The sequence below is a fragment of the Amblyomma mixtum genome, chromosome 3 (assembly GCF_055824585.1).
Source record: "Amblyomma mixtum isolate Tamu chromosome 3, ASM5582458v1, whole genome shotgun sequence".
NCBI classification, from domain to species: domain Eukaryota; kingdom Metazoa; phylum Arthropoda; class Arachnida; order Ixodida; family Ixodidae; genus Amblyomma; species Amblyomma mixtum.
Window position 1 is genome coordinate 361,850,982 of NC_143014.1, and position 16,716 is coordinate 361,867,697.

The 16,716-nt window shown below is 44.5% G+C and overlaps 2 protein-coding genes and 1 pseudogene across 2 annotated transcripts; 1 reads left to right on the forward strand and 2 right to left on the reverse strand.

Moving 5' to 3' along the window:
- Positions 1 to 292: 292 nt before the first annotated feature.
- Positions 293 to 1,042, forward strand: LOC149356566 (uncharacterized; annotated as a pseudogene).
- A 1,519-nt stretch (positions 1,043 to 2,561) lies between these two features.
- On the reverse strand, positions 2,562 to 10,822 carry LOC149356567 (uncharacterized). The gene is made up of 8 exons (XM_089577795.1): positions 10,797 to 10,822; positions 9,362 to 9,594; positions 5,583 to 5,746; positions 5,340 to 5,487; positions 4,967 to 5,107; positions 4,583 to 4,717; positions 3,884 to 4,036; positions 2,562 to 2,963 (listed from the first exon to the last, which is right to left on the reverse strand). The coding sequence occupies exons 2-8, from the start codon at positions 9,413 to 9,415 to the stop codon at positions 2,673 to 2,675; spliced, it is 1,086 nt and encodes a 361-aa protein (XP_089433921.1). The 5' UTR covers positions 9,416 to 9,594; positions 10,797 to 10,822; the 3' UTR covers positions 2,562 to 2,672.
- A 47-nt stretch (positions 10,823 to 10,869) lies between these two features.
- On the reverse strand, positions 10,870 to 14,954 carry LOC149356568 (uncharacterized). The gene is made up of 4 exons (XM_089576377.1): positions 14,688 to 14,954; positions 13,593 to 13,742; positions 12,299 to 12,503; positions 10,870 to 11,947 (listed from the first exon to the last, which is right to left on the reverse strand). Exons 1-4 carry the CDS (start codon positions 14,952 to 14,954, stop codon positions 11,040 to 11,042), a joined length of 1,530 nt encoding a protein of 509 aa, XP_089432503.1. The 3' UTR covers positions 10,870 to 11,039.
- Positions 14,955 to 16,716: the final 1,762 nt, after the last annotated feature.

The following is a 16,716-nucleotide window of genomic DNA, read 5'->3' on the forward strand; positions in this document are numbered from 1 at the left end:
CTGGGAAGTTCTGGGCATGGACCTCTTTCACCACAATTCTCAAACCTTCTTGATGGTAGTGGACTACTACTCCCGGTTCCAAGAGGTGGTGACACTGAAAAGTACAACAGCTCCGGCGGTCATTGAGGCGCTCAAAAGCCTGTTCGCCCGTCATGGGATACCGCAACAGGTTAAGTCAGACAACTGTACGCCATTTTCTTCACGTGAATTTACCGTATTAGCCGCATATTACGGTTTCCACCACATCACCAGTAGCCCCCATTACCCACAGTCTAATGGAGAGGCAGAGCTAATGATCCGGACTGTGAAAGGTACCTTCCGCAAGGCGAAAGCTCCTCACTTGGCCCTTCTCAGCTATAGGGATACACCAGGTGTGAGTGGCTTCAGCCCGGCTCAGCTCCTAATGGGAAGGCAACTGAGAACTCGAGTCCCAAAGCCGGAGGAAAAGCTTCGTCCACACTGGCCCGAAAGGGACGAGGTAGCCCTCAGAGATGATTCTTACAAGAAAAGGACTACAAAGGACTTCAACCGACATCATCGCGTCAGGGATCTGCCATCACTTCAGCCTGGTGAGCAGGTCTGGGTTCGACCTGACCAGGTGCGTGCTACAGTTTTGAGCAAGGCACAGCGTCCATCCAAGGTCCTTCGTCGTCGAAACGCAGCGAGGAACGATTCTGCAGCGGAATCGTCGACACCTTGTTCCCTTTGTGCTGAGGGCAGCAGATCCAGCACTTCTCCAGCCTCACCCCCTAACTCAAGAGGCAGCAGCACCTGATCCGCCGCCTGTTACAGCGGGACCTTCACGTCCTGGTGATGGTGTTGTGTTTACCCGTAGCGGCCGCCGTGTAGTACCACCGGACCGCTTGAACTTGTGACTGAAGGGGGGAGATGTTGGGGTCGCCACCTATGAACTTAATAGTGGCCCCCTCTTAAGCTGAAGCGCAGCTAGGGGGTTTGGAATAAATCACTTTGTGTTTGGTCCTGGAGCGGAGTGGTCGCCTGGCTCTCTCTTTCTCACGGCCTCCCGGCACGACAGCACGGGAACGCCCACGCAACACTGGAGAGCGCATTTTTCTGAAAAGCAAGATACGAACCAATGTTGAGTCAGTATTGCTTTCAACTTTTTTTTTTTTGCCACAAAAAGTATAACATTACATGTACTTGATAAAACACCAATTGAATGTAAGCACTCATATGGTCGTGATTGTTCTGTCTTCGTCTGTTTTGCGCTGTTTACAATGGATAACATAAACCAACTTGCCCAACTTTCCGTTCTTCTAATTCAACACGAAGATGGCTTCGTTTACAAGAGTGACGAGGAGCCAGTACTGAGCAGTAGTTACAGGAATGGTGACTATACTTTGTTTGCACGTTTCATTTTTGTTACGATGCGTAAGACATGAATAAACAGAGATCACCAGGTGGTATCTGCTTTCGACCACTAAATAATTTATAATTTTTTCTCTCTCCTGTTTCAGTGTCGGTTTCAACAGTGCTGTGAGGTCAAAGCTGAGTATAGGTAACGTGGGGCACAAAAAAAAGGCAATATAATACCTGCTTCTGCATTCGTTATCTTCGCTGCCGTTGAGCAGGCAGGGTTTTAGAGTTGTGGAGGATTAAAACTAAAAAACAGTTATTACATGCTGTTTCTTCAAGCCTGACGCTACAGGCACCGTTTGATGTAAAAAGAGAAACCGAAATATCATGCGAGATAAATTTAATTATAAATTACTCAGCGGCCGTGGGCGATTATAGACTCTTAGTCTGGTTCCACCTAAGGATCCACTTAGTAGCTGGAACTTTTTTGCAAAAATGTTCCACCTATATAGCCGGAACTATGCTCCAGATACTCCAAAATATGTGGAACAAATTTCCGAGGTTTTAGCCGGAACAGTGCTGCGCCTATATATCTGAAACAACGTTCCAGGAATTTAGCAGGAACGCTGCATCGTATAGATAACAGGAACCTCGTTCCAGGTATCTTGTGAACCACATATTTCACTCTACAGTTCCTTGCATGCAATGCACTGCTTGTACAAACCATAGTAAAATAATTTTGTCTATATATGAGGGAAATTACTCCACAATAGTATTGTACATGCAGTGGACTGCACACAAGGGACTATAAGGTGAAATATGAAGTTCACAAAACACCCGACATGAATGAAATCATTCTGTAGCACTTCTGAGCAGACATACTATATGCATATTCCTGCGCCCTTAAACCACACTTCTTGCATCAAATTCACCGTACACAATCATGATTTCTATTGGTTGGACACCTAATCCATCAGCCAATTTATACAAAGAGAGTCTGATGCACCCAAAAGTTTAAAGCTTGAAGTTGTGGGATGAGAGATATTAAAACCATTCTTCCATCACCATGCAACCTAAAGACAAAGACAAATGCGCAACAATACACAGATATCATGCTTGCACTTCAGCAGTGTTGTTCATGGTTGATGAACACAAGCATCCAATACATCAAAGCTTTATTTCACTGCCACAAAAAATACAATATTTAATTACTGGAAGGAAATTGAGGCTATTTTCAAATATGATAGCTGTCCCTTGAGATGCTATATTTGTTGTGTTAAGCTTTACCTTAGAGCTTATCTGAAACGTTCAATCCTTTAATATCAAAACCATAAACTACACAGAAATGGCTGTGACTAAATAAGTCGGAGGCCTTTAAGCAGGCTCTTCAGTTTGAAGGACATCAGCCCTTTATCAAATTTTTCATTTTGCAGCAGTAGTGTCTGAACTAGTCCCAAAGTTTGGCCAAAAGCATGAGGATAAGAAAGGTCCAAAATGAAGTAGACAGCCAGGCACAAAATAAGGGCACTCTCCATGGATGACCCCGGAGCCATGGCAACGGTGTTCTTCGTGGTGACGATCATTATCAGTCCGTCATCAGTAATGATACAGGGGCCCGGTACAGGCCTGTCAGTGTTGCACCGCCCCTTTAATGCAAAAACAGTCCAGGCTATACACAACAATTCTTTCATTGCCTTGATATGATGATTTGCATGATGCATTATTTCAAATGTAAAACAAAAAATGTTGATTTAAATTACTCAACGAGGATGTGAAAGACACTAGTACATATGAATCACCATGTAATATTAGCCTACGGCCTCTAAATAATTTACAATTGAATTTTTTCTGTCCAGCTGTTTCGGTTTCAAAAGCTGAACAATGGCTGTAACGTCAAAAAGTGCTTTGGTGTCACGTGAGGCATGGAAAAACGTCCATATAGTCGCTGCTTCTTTGTTTTAATTTACTGCACTGCTGAAGCCAGCCTTCTTCAAGAGCCAGAATGACAACGAAGGTGGAAGCAGTGATCATATTGCAGTTTTTTCATGTCTCACATGGCCTGCAAGTACACACTGACGTCACAGCCCTCATTCGGCTGTTGAAACCGAAACAGCACGAGAAAGAAATGCGATTGTAAATTATTTAGCGGTCGTAGGAGAACACCAGGTGGTAATTCATGCATAATAATGCCTCACAGATCACCACAAGCAAGAAAACACATTAAGTGTCTATAGTATTTTAAACTAAATTTTAACTAAGCATGAAAAACATTAATCACTGCCTATAATGATTTGCATTCTTTTGAATGTGCACCAGTGAACACTCATTTCAAGGGCTATTATTTATAGCAGTGGAAAAACTGAATGCTAGCCTCCATGCATTTTTGTTAAGAAAAATTTACCATTTATATTAAACAATAAAATCAACATGCACAACAGGTTACTGCACATTTTCAGCTAAGTATTAAAGAAATATCTATTGTCCTGCCCAGGGACCCCAAATATTTTATGCATTTTCATTGTTGCTTAAATCTATCAGCAGTAATTACAAAAGGATGCTGTCTTACCTGAGTGATCAGACAGAATTCTGAATTTTTTGGTCGAAGATACCCATCCAGCTCCACAAAATCTCCCCTGTGAAGTGACTGCTGGACATCTCTTAATATTTTTTCCATATCTTTCATCGTTGCGTTAAAACGAATTTCTGCTTCAAGTGCAAGCTGCAAAAAAAACACCAACTTAAGCACTTATTTTAAAGAAATTATTATTCGACCTGCGTAAGAAAACTGCCCATAATTTGCAAAGATATCGAGAATATTTACAATTTCATGAGTCTATAGGGACGTAACAGAGCAAGACACCAAATGCAGAGATGCTAGGGCAAACTAAAAAATGCAAAATCGATGCTCTGCCTTCTTTATATTTACGTAAGCTAAGGCCACTAAAACGATCCAGATACTTCCGATCATTACCTGCACAGATGACACTTCTGTAACGCACTGCATATATGCTGATTCATTTTTGTGCTCCAGGGTAAGTTACATTGAAAGCACGTCCTTGTTTTCCAATGCAACTTGCATTAGCTCTTTAGAGAGGAAGGAATCTGCCACTAGTGACATGCGCTGAGAAAAGTGATCACTACCAGCAACACAACAGTTTATCCTTACTCATAGGGAATGTGCTGAAGTGTTTTGCAGGTTGCATTGTGCTATTAATCTTGTTCAAAATTCTTGACAAGAACCAAAAGTTAAATAGCATACTCTTACCACGTCTGCATTCAATAAGTAGGCAGGCAGCTGTTGTGGAGGCTCAGCTTTACGAGCTGCAAATGTTGCATGCAGAAGGGCCTTCATTCTTGTCAGGTTCAAGTGTCCAGGATCAATCGCAGCATCTTGTAGTGCCTAACTGTGAACAAAAACATTTACAAAATTCATTCCAATTTAGCATTGTTAGCAAAATCACACGGCAGCCGAAAACTGTGTGCAATGAAATCCCATGATAGTTTCAAGGGCGTTGCATATCGCTACAATGACTTCTATGTGACTACAAGGTCATGCAATACCAGCATAACATCTAAAACCCTGCATTTTCAGCATCAGGTATGCTACTGAGGTAGAAACAATTTATTACAAGCAAATAAAGGCTATTACCTTCAATTCAAGCAGGGCATCATTTACAGAAACAGCTGGCTGAGAAACATCAGCATTGGTAGAAGTAGATGCAGCAGCTGCTTTCTTTGCACGTAGTTTTCTTGTCTTCCTTGTTGAGCTCACAGAGCTCATTAATTTGCCCTGTAGGAACAATGTAATATGAAAAAGCTGGGTGCATAAATTTAGTGCTTACATTTCGTACAATCCTTTAAACACGAGTTTGGCAAGTGAACATCCAAAGCTTACATTATATTTACAGCAGATTTCAAAATTCTACTTTGTCAATCATATAGTAATATATATTGCAATTGCATGCAGTTACCCTTGCAATATCAAGAGCACTTCAAATAACAAGCATTCCTGAATAGCTTACCCAGCCGTGCTGAAAATTTGATCTTTTCTTGCTCGATGGAACTGCTTCCCACTGCATGTCGGGATACGCTGCAGCGAGAGCCTCTCCCAAGGCAGCGTACTGCCATCGCCTTAACGCGCAGTTTGAGCTTTCAATGCAGTGGTTCTCACTGAAAATGATATATTATTTAAATAGGACAAATTGCCAGTACAGCAACAAAGCACGAAGTATTATGATCCAAAGCAGGAACTGACATTCACTTACTCCAAGAACGTGATCAATCCATTTCTCAATTGCATTTTCATTTGATGACGTGCTATTTTCGACAGCTCCTGTCCGGAAAGTAAAGGGCTGAGGTACAACGAAAACTTTGGCAGACATTGACTGTTCCACTGATTCCCAGATTTGGGCACTGTTTTTGTTGTAATCTGAAAAAATAATTATATAAATCACATTATCATGATAGCAAACTTTATGCCACGCGAAAGACAGACGTGCACAAAAATCAGTACGGAAATGTTGAAGCTTCAGCTAGAGCCCATCCAGCGAATTCATCCGCATGTTGTCCCTTTCTTTGACACAACCTGCCGCGCTCTTCATTGGCACTAGCCCAACTCACAAGAAGAAATTCGAGTGATTATAAGTCTCATCATTACTTTCCTCCATGCGGGTAGAGTTAGACTCATGAAATCTAACCACACTCGAAGAATGAATGAAAGCCAGGGCCATTCTCTCAACCCTTCTCTGCCCCCATCTGACAATACAGTCCATATTCTAACATACTATATGGCAGCCTGCTGCTGCTTACTGAACAGGTTTCTCACACCCTGTACCCTGGCCTACTTTCACCACTCCTGTCCACCTTCACATGCGAATTAGCACTCACTTGGATCCCCAGTCGCTCGAAGATACCCAGTGATGAGCCCGTTTAAGCATTGCCTTGAGAACTATCTAACCGAGTCTCGGGTGATTACGCTGACAGGCCGACTCCAGTTTCTCCAGTTTCGTGACACTTGTGTATTACTTCACTGTCTACCCGTTACATTTTCCCCCCGAGACACGAAGCAGTGACCTGCAGGCAGCTCCAGACAAAATCCTTTCTCACCGTGCCCTCTTCATTCACGACCCCAGACCACCCACGCGCCCGTTCTGCTAAACCACTCCCAACCTAACCGACATTGTTTGATAACATCCAGACAAGCCACTCCTTTTCCCTCCTGTCCAACCCATCTCACACCTAGATTGACCAGCTCATCCAAATCGCAGCCTCCATCCAGCTGTGGATGATAAACTGGGCTGAGGCGACTGTTGGGCTTGGGGCCTTTGACTATGAGCTCCATTTTGCTGTGGTGCTCCTGCTTACTTCTACACTTTCAGCTAAAATTGTGTGCAGTATAATGAAAAAGGAAAGATATAATACATTCATACCTACCAATTTTCTGAAAAATTTGTACTCGTGCACACTTAAGAGGTGAAATTTTATTCGTAAAATGGAGTCTACATAACAAGAATGAGAACACAGCCACTGCTACCATTGCGGTTTAAGTTCCTTTGGATATGACTCCACTAGAACACCTTCAAATGTTCACTGAACCACACCCTCGGTAACCTTGCTGTTCATACAGCGAAATTCAAAATAATTGAAGGTTTTAGCAGTAAAAATCATTAGCCTCCTAACACAGCAGTCATTCTATGCAAGCACTGCTACACACACTCAGGGAAGCTGTGCATAATACCTTGACAAGCAGCGGAGGCCTGCCTCATGCTGGTAGACGTGCATAGGGCATGGTAAAAGAAAGGCATCCTTGGTGACAATTGTCTCATGGGGTGTTTCTCTCAAAACATAGCAGTTCAGCTCAGGATCATGATGCACATTGATCATTAAGTAGCACAGAAAGAAAACATGGCCTGAAATGCGAACAATAGTAGCAATCTTAAAGAACTGTGAAATACCAGACGCAGTAAGACACATCATAGCGTCATTTGGGGCTAATGTGACATTGTCACATAGAACAGATTGCAATGACAAACCAAGTGTGCCAACTTCTGATGCTGGCAAACCAGCAGGGACAAAAGCAGCAGTGAACATGTAGGGCACACCGTTTTTGTTTTCATTTACATCCCCCAAAAAACCAAGCTTGGCATGACCTTTCCCATGCCACATAAAATGGGAGAGGTTCACCTGAAAAAATTCACTAACTGTATACGGAACATTCTTAAAATTGAAAAGCTTTTTTGATTTTGGAAGTGCATTTTTTCTTTCGTACCTCATGGTCCAATGGTGGTGACCTGGACCATGCTGCTTAATCTGTTCAACCATGTGAAGCAGCATACGCATCTTTGGTATGAAGGCACTTTCACCATAGCATCTTAAGTACAGTCGCTGGTGCTGAATAATCAATGACTCAAGGTCTCCTAGTGCCTCAACTGTCAGTACTGGAGAGAGAATCATCTGAGCAGTTTGGCAGAGCATGACCAGACACTGAGATGTTGGTCCTAGAAGCTTCACTGATAACATGGAGTCTAATATTAGTGGTAGGTGCAAAATCAAAACAAATGCTGCACTTGCAGATGACACTAAGGTCAAACTTGCATCAAACAATCGTGGGTAGCCACTGGTATTAACTGAGGATGAAAAACTGAAACTGGTCAGAGACTCATTCAGTTGCTTCCAACTAAAATTTCGCAGGTTATGGACTTGGTAACGCAAAAACAAAGAAATTTCTTTTGGTATTATGCCTTCCAGCAAAATGTGCATTGGATCGAACAGCAAATCTTCTGTTAATGAAAATCCAGCAATTAGACTAAGCACCGATGGTCCATTAATACCACAAGATGCTGATATTTCTTTCCGCTCTGCTACATTTTCTGCTTGCAATAGCTGCCGCACTTGTGCTGCAATATCGCTGTCTGTTCTTAATGAACACTCTCTGTGCACGAAGACTTTTGGAAAATCCGAAGTGCGACAAGTGCACCGACGACAAGCGTATCGAACTTTCGGAGCAAATGACTCTTTGAAGCCAGCAATATTGTGGCATGCAAGATTGTCACCCACAAATGCCAGAAGGCACCCATACACTTCGATCTCTTCGTCCTTTACCTGAAGCAAAATTCCTGTTGATGAAAGCTCATTTATTGTACCTACAAACTCTCCAAGCAATGCTACTTTACTTTCCATTGCTTTTAAGTCATTTGAATGTTCGACAGCTAGGAAAAAAATTGAGTTAACTCGCGATCTTTCAAATGGTGGGAAATTGGCAAAGGTAATGTAGTACACTCAGTTTTCCGCACTTGCCCCTTTTCATCCCCAATGGATTTGCAAGCTCCATGTCATCACTATCGAGGAGCACAGCAAGTGAATTTTTGTGCTTGCTCAGAACAGCATGTTCCTTGAATCTCAAGCCATCACAGAAGTCTCTGAAGTATGTGTCATCAGAAGATAAAAAAGGCTACTGTAGATAGCTGCGAACTTCAGGGTGCCTGAAAAGGTTTTCCAAGAGCTGCTTCATTGGAACATAATAGGCCTTGCAGCCATTTTTAAGACGCTTTTCACAAGGTTTGACATAAATGCCAATGTGCTGGTAGAAAGCTTTCCTAGATTTGTCACTGCTGAGATCTCCAATGTTTAAATGCACGCACCTGGCATGAAACATCTCTTGCACTCCTTGAACAACAGCATCAATAGCAGCCTTTGCACACCTATTCTGACCTTCTAATAGCCTACACAAATCAGATAACTTTGCTTGTTCAGTTAGTGGAAGTTGCTCAGTGATACACATTGCCTCTTGATCACTGCACAGTGGACAGCATATTTCACTGTCCATGTTATATGACCCAGATATGTGGGCATCAAGGTGACAAACGGTGAATACATTTTCATGAAATTCCTTGCAATGGTCCTTGTAATGTTTAAAAGCACGAAATGTCACTTTACAACGAGCACATGTGTAACGCTTAACACCAGGATGAATGTCTCTCACATGCGCACTCAACTGGCTAATATGGGCAGTAACAAAATTGCACAAGCTGCAGAGGTGTACTACCTCGTTTGCACCTCCACTTCCTGATGGGGTGGACAAATGATGAGCAGTAGACATCTCATGCTGGGATGTCTCAAGATGTGCTGTGGTAGATGCACTTTGGGATTCATTTAGGTGTACTGCAGGAGGAGCTGGGAGTTACGTCTGGCTGTGGTCAGAACCCAGTACATCACCCATTGGCGTGGATGTCATTTCTTGCAAGGTTGCCTCTGCTTGAAGTGAATGTTCCCAATTTTCTGCAAGCAATGCGTGAAAAGAAATATTTAAACCTAGCTGTTCTTGGGAAAAGAACTTTTTATTTTCAACTAATATTGTTTTTGCCTTACTTTATTTAAATCCTAGCTATGCAACCTGACTAATAAATCCAAAAATTTATCCAATGAAACACGACCTCATTCTATACATTGTAAAGTTCAATTTTTAATCGCAATTAACTAATAAACAAGGTAATGAATTAAGACCTGCAATTAGTCCAATGCAATTTTGCTCTACATAACCTGCCCAACGATGTGACTTGATGCTGTAGCATAACATTGAATTTTTATTTACAATTTTTTAATTATGGTAGTTAAGGCCTAAAATTAGTCCAGTGCAATTATACTTGACACAAGCTATGCAACAGTACATGACTTGATGTGCCATAATGTACAATTTCTAATCACAATAAACTAAATGGCTGTAATTATTTAGATGTAATCATAAGCAGTCAGTTACTCACGTTTTCATAAACGGACATTAAATCAGGTCATGCACCATTTCACCATACAACACTTAAAAGTCAGACATCACTAGACAGGTTAATCACGTTGCACCTAGGTTGAGCTTGAAGGTCACGTTTATGGAATGAGGCATTTTCTTGGTTTGTACCTGGAGTAGTAGGCCTATCGCTCTAAAAAAATGGCTGGCAAACTTCCCAAGTAATTGTGGTTAATGGGATAACTTATGTAAATTCCAAGGAAGATAAGTGCACAACATTCTAAGGTTATCAGCACAATTCTAGTGGCAACACTTAACACTAGCAGACACTCTAACAAAGCAAGTTTGCAGAAACCTATGCACTGTAAGACTCCAATATTTCATAAAGACTACATGAGCTCTCTACACCACATTTATCTAGATTGCTTAAGCAGCATGCTTTTGAGTACAAAATTAAAATTGGTAACCACTTCTACCATCACTGCACTTTCCATATAATGACCATGCTCATGAAATTATAAAAAGAGGAAAATGCAGGTTTTTTTCTGTATACGATATCGCTGCTGCAGCAATGCATACAAGCCGCAAACTCATAGTAATGACAGGATGATGTGCCTTTTATCTCACAACAGTCAGTGAATTCAAAACATGCAGGTTGCATGTTAAGAGTATTTTACAACTGCTTTCTTTAAGACCAGCTGTTACACAGAACAGGCAAATGAAATGTTTAGTCAAATATTACCTGGGATGCCTGCTTCTCTGGATGAGACTTGTCTGTGTATCCGAGTTGGAAAGAACGTGGCAACAGCATGATGTCCAGAACAAGAAGAACGTGTGTTTATTGAAGCGTGCCGATTATATAGCCCGCTAGTGATAACAGGCAGCTCGCACCGCGCATGTCAGCGACAGAGACGCACCGTCATATACGTGCCTGATACATCTTTTCGCGGGAACAAACAAAAACAGTTGCAGCAACAGGGATTAGTTAAGCGCACTGATTAAATTCCTCGTCATAGCAAAGGCGTTGCGGGGCCCTCCTGTTCCGGTCCGATCTCCTTAATGCTGGTGGCTGCACGGCACCCGGAGGCGAGCTTCCCGCTGTATTGGCCGCGCACGGTGGTTCCCCAGCAGTCCTTTGTGGCCCTCCCGAGGCCTGCGATGCGAGGCAGGTACCAGGCGACGAAGGCGAGGCAGGTACCCGGGGGTTGTCGATTGGCCCACTTGTGTCGCCACCGTCGTCACTGCTCGTCTCGGCATACCGCTCTCGCGTCTCTGCGAGATGTCGCCGGTTACGTCGCAGAATTCTTCCATCTTCCGTTAGAAGCTGGTACGACCTTGGAGCCGGAGCGCTTACTACCCTCGCCTTCCGGGCCCACGTTGTAGTTCCTCGCAGCCTTACCACGTCGCCTCGAGAAAGCTTCGGCAACGGTTTGCCCTGCGTTTTCTGGCGATGCTTCTCTACCTTGCTGCGCGGCACTTCTTCAAAGTCGGGAAGGTTGGCTCGCAGGCGTCTCCCTTGCAAAAGTTCCCCCGGGGATCGGCCGTCTTCGAGTGGTGTTGATCGATAGGCCAGCAGGCCTTGCCAGAAATCATCCCCGGAATCCTGGGTTTTCTTCAAGATGCGTTTGACCACCTGCACACCTTTTTCAGCCAAACCATTTGACTGAGGGTAATGGGGACTCGAAGTCACATGTGTAAAGTCATAGTTCTGTGCAAACACGGCAAATTCGTGGCTCGAAAATTGAGGACCATTGTCCGTGCACACTTCTAGTGGCACGCCATATCTTGCGAAGATAGCGCTGAGTGCAGCAATTGTAGCCCTTGCACTAGTGTCCTGAAGTTGCTGCACCTCTGGGAAGTTAGAAAATGCATCGTAAGCAACCAGGTACGAGTCTGCAGCAACGAAAAAGATGTCCACTCCCACCCGGTACCATGCACATCGGGGAGTTGGCCGCATGAGGAGCGGTTCTTTTGCGTGCGCGTAAGCGAATTTCCTGCAGGTTGGACAGCTAGCTGCCAGAGAAACAATCTCACTGTTAAGGCCCGGCCAGAAAACAAGACGACGTGCCCTCTCTTTACATTTTTGCATGCCAAGGTGTCCCGCATGAATTCTAGACAGAATTTTCTTTCGCATTCTCTTTGGTACGACCACTTTGGAGCCTTTAAAAACTATTCCATTAACCACAGAAAGGTCTTGTGTAAAAGGCTTGAGTTCACCCTCCACTGGTTGGCCCCTTGACAGACTTTGCACCACGGCTTGCTGACAGTCGTCGCACGCCGTTTCTCTCTGCAATTCGCGCTGCGTCGTTGGCGTCACCATATAACCCAGGGATTCGACTGCGTGAATTTCCACTTCATCCATGCCTGTGTCTTGGCGGCTGCTGCTGTTGCCATCAGCCGTGGATCGTGACAACATATCTGCTAGAACCAAGTTCTTGCCGGGAATGTACTGCAAACAGAAGTCATACATAAACAAGCGCAAAAAAAATCTTTGCGGTCGAGGTGGCATGTCATCGATTGCCTTTTCCGCAATTGATAAGAGTGGCTTATGGTCAGTTTCTATTAGCAGTTGTCGCCCGTAGACAAACTGATGGAACTTTTCGCAACCAAAGCAAATGCCAAGGGCCTCCTTTTCGATTTGAGCATACCTCTGCTCTGCTTGTGTTAACACACGGGACGCGTATGCCACGGGTCGCCATTCATCAGAATGACGTTGCAGAAGGGCCGCCCCTACCCCGTTCCGCGAAGCGTCGCATGTAATCTTTGTGTCCCTTCGAGCATCAAAGATTGCGAGCACGGGAGCGGTAGTCAAAACTTGCGTTACGCTTTTCCACTCTCTAGCGTGGTTTTCAGTCCATTGAAAATCGGAGCGACATTTGATAAGATCCCTTAATAACGCCGTTCTTTCCGACAGCCGCGGCACGAATTTTCCAAAATAGTTGAGGACACCCAGCATACGTTGAACCTCTGCTTTGCTTGTTGGTTCTGGCATGTCAATCATTGTTTTAACGAGCTGTGCGTCAGGAGATATGCCATTTCCGGTTATTATGTCACCGAGGAACTTTACTTCGGTCACATTGAACTTGCACTTATGCGCATTGAAAGTCAACCCCGCTTCTTCGACTGCTTTCAGGACAGCTACTAGTCTGTCATCGTGCTCTTGTCTCGTTGATCCCCACACCAGAATGTCATCAATATATACTAGCACGCCTGGCAGCCTGTCTAGAACTTGCGTCATTGTTTGGTGAAACACTTCCGGTGCAGATGATATTCCAAACGGCAACCGCAAAAATCGGTACCTCCCAAAAGGTGACGAGAAAGTGCATATCTTTGATGTTTCTTCGTCTAGCGGTATCTGGTGGTACCCCGAGTTAGCATCCAAGCAACTGAAGTACTTCGCGCCCGCCAACTTAGCTTCCAAGTCTTCTCGTCTCGGGAGGGGAAAATGCTGCCTCTTAATGTGCCGATTGATCTGCCTGGGATCCAAACAAACTCGCAAACCGCCATCTTTTTTCTTGACGACAACCAGTGGACTTACCCAGTCAGTAGGCTCATTCACTTTCACAATGATGTTGGCTCGTTCCATTCTTTCGAGTTCCTTTTTGAGAGGCTCCTCCAGCGCCAAAGGCACCCGGCGGGCTGGCTGCACGACCGGTACTGCTCCAGGTTCCAGGACCATGTGATATGGCTGCTTCAAGCAACCAAGTCCTTCGAAAATATGCCTATAATTCTTGAGAGAACCATGTTTAGGAGGCGTATTTATAACATTCACGGCACGCTGAACCAGTCCCAAAGCTTCACTGGCGTCCAGTCCGAGTATAGGCTGACGACCGTTTTTCACAATGAAAAGCTTCACTACCGTGTGGGAATTTCCAACGCGTACAGTTGCCGACACTGTCCCAAAGCACGTAATAACGCCGCCGTTATATGCCCGTAGTACTGTGCTCGTCGGAGTTAGTGCTCCAGCTGATGGCAGTTTTCGATAGACTGAAAACGGTAAGAGGCTCGCTTGCGCCCCTGTGTCTATTTTGAAGGCAATTTCCTGACCGCCGACTTCAGCATTTACAGTCCACTCATTCGTGCCACTTTTAATTCCTACGTCTAGTACGTCAAAGTCGTTCTCCGGAAGTGTGTCGACTTCGCTCACTTCTTTTGACTTCCTACAGCAGACAGCAAAGTGGTGAAACCTACCACACACGTAGCACCTTTTACCAAATGCTGGGCATTGCTTCGGTTTGTGCTTGCGATTACACTTTCTACACTGCCATTGCTCCCCGTCGCACTTGGGCTCTTTACTCTGTGCATGCTGCAAGTCTGTGCGCCGCCTTGAAACAAAATCCACACAACTCTCTTCTTTACGCCACACCTCTTTTTGCTGTGCTACTGATTCTGCAATTTTGCACATCTCCTCCGCTTTTGCTAACGTCAATCCTTTCTCTTGAAGCATCTTCTCTCGTAATCTAGGACTGTTGGTACCAAAGACGGCCTGGTCTCTTACCATTGAGTCGTGTAACGTCCCAAAGTTACATTGTGAAGCTTGCTTCTTCAGGTCACGTAAAAATTTTTCGAATGGCTCTCCTTCCGCTTGGTTCCTCGTGCGAAAAAGGTACCGCTCATGCACCTCGTTGCTCACCTCTGTGCAGTAGGCGTCGAACTTTCCTATCAAGGTGCTGTAGTCATCCTTGTTCTCGCCCGACTCGAACTTAAAATTGTTGAACACATCGAGTGCCTCGTCACCGGCGATGCTCAGCAGGAGCGCAGCTTTCGAAGCCTCACTTCTCGGTTGGTCCTTGACTGCCGACGCTTGCAGGAAAATCTCAAATTTCTGCTTGAAACGCTTCCATGATGCAGAGACACTCCCTGCCAGACGCAGCGGTTCCGGTGCGACCAGCCATTCCATGCTTCGTCCGCCGTCGGTGTAGCTAGATCGTCTTAGCCACTTCTGACACCATGTATCCGAGTTGGAAAGAACGTGGCAACAGCATGATGTCCAGAACAAGAAGAACGTGTGTTTATTGAAGCGTGCCGATTATATAGCCCGCTAGTGATAACAGGCAGCTCGCACCGCACATGTCAGCGACAGAGACGCACCGTCATATACGTGCCTGATACAGTCTGTCTCTGGTTTCAATTTCTGTGCTCCTTGAATGGCCGAATGCTGGAGTAATGAAAGGTATTTGAAGTTGTTTATATTGTAGAACACAATAAAGGACATGAGGAATGTCAAATGTAGCTTTTCTATAATAGGTAGCATTAATTGGTGCTTTAAGCGAGTTGTTTTTTAGTGTTAGGGTCAATCTGTTATTGCATGGTTTAAGTTTTTAAAAATCGTTGAAAATAAGTAAATGCCTCGTTGCATGCCTTACCTTAAAAAAATTCTCTATTTATCAACCAGCTTTGTATACAAATGTAACTACATATTTTAGGAGACTATTCACGAATATAAATTACAATATTTTTCTCCTACAGTCATGCAAGCACTTGGCACCATTAGCCTGCTTTCATTTCTTACACACTTAACTCTAGCATGCTATGCAAAAAAGAATAAGTTTTACGCACGGTGCCCTATTGTTCAATGTCCCTATAAGCGCAACGGATGAATTTAAGGGAGGGCTAATCTGTTGTACCTTACTGCTAGTACTCATAGCTTGTCCATAAGCAATGAGCAATGCTCTAAAAAATGAATGAAAAGATGCAGCAATTAGTCCATACTGAATGTAATACTCACTGGTGAGAGTGCCATGTGAGACAGGTGAGTGGCCACACAAAATGCACCAGCCAATCGGAAGCCTCTCATGGCTCAGAAGCTCCACAAGTCTCCTAAAGCCACTACACTCACATTCCGAGCAGCGGCCTCTCAGCACGCCAGTGATGTCTTCAGCTATTGTGGAGCAGGATATGACGTGTATTCGTAGTTCCTGCACACAGAGTATTATCCTTCAACACGACATTACTGCAATACCATAGGAAGCTTTCACCTTCATAACACGTGGGCAGTCTTAAAGGGCAACTGAGTAGGGTCTGGACATTTTTAAAAAACAAGCCCACTGCATAGATGAGGCATCGAAAATAACCTCTGCAAAATACTGCAGCCATGAGTGCCCCGAAAAGCTGTAAAAATTGAAATCAAAGCCCGCTCGTTCTTTCCTTCCACAAGCAAACGTCCTCGTCCTCTACTCTGGCTCCCGAGCCTTTGGTTTGACGTCATACAGAAAATTTTCGCTAAAGGCATTCCATTGGTGCATCGTTCTGACTGACGGGCGAAGGGTGGGCGTAGCCGGGGCGTCGCGTCGTCGCGCACGCTTTCCGCAGCGCCTTCCGTTTTGGCAGTTGCCTAGAAGCCCGCATGAAGGAAAAAAAAACTGAGGAAGGAGTGTCCGGCGACAGTTTTGAACCCTACTCATAAACAGTAAAAAAATAGTGAAACAGAGAATAGAGAGTCGGTTCACCCCCCCCCCCCCCCCCCCCGCCGTGATCACGCCACGAGGGAGCCCTCTGCGTGCGCGCTCCCTCAGTTTTTTTCCTCCATACAAGCCCCCACAAGGTTTTAATTACTAGTGCCAGTAATGTGTGCTTCAGCGTGTTGTGTGCCCCCCCCCCCCTACAAATAGACCGGGTAGTAAAAACCAATGAAAGAATTCTTTTCAAGGCGCGGCCATGAC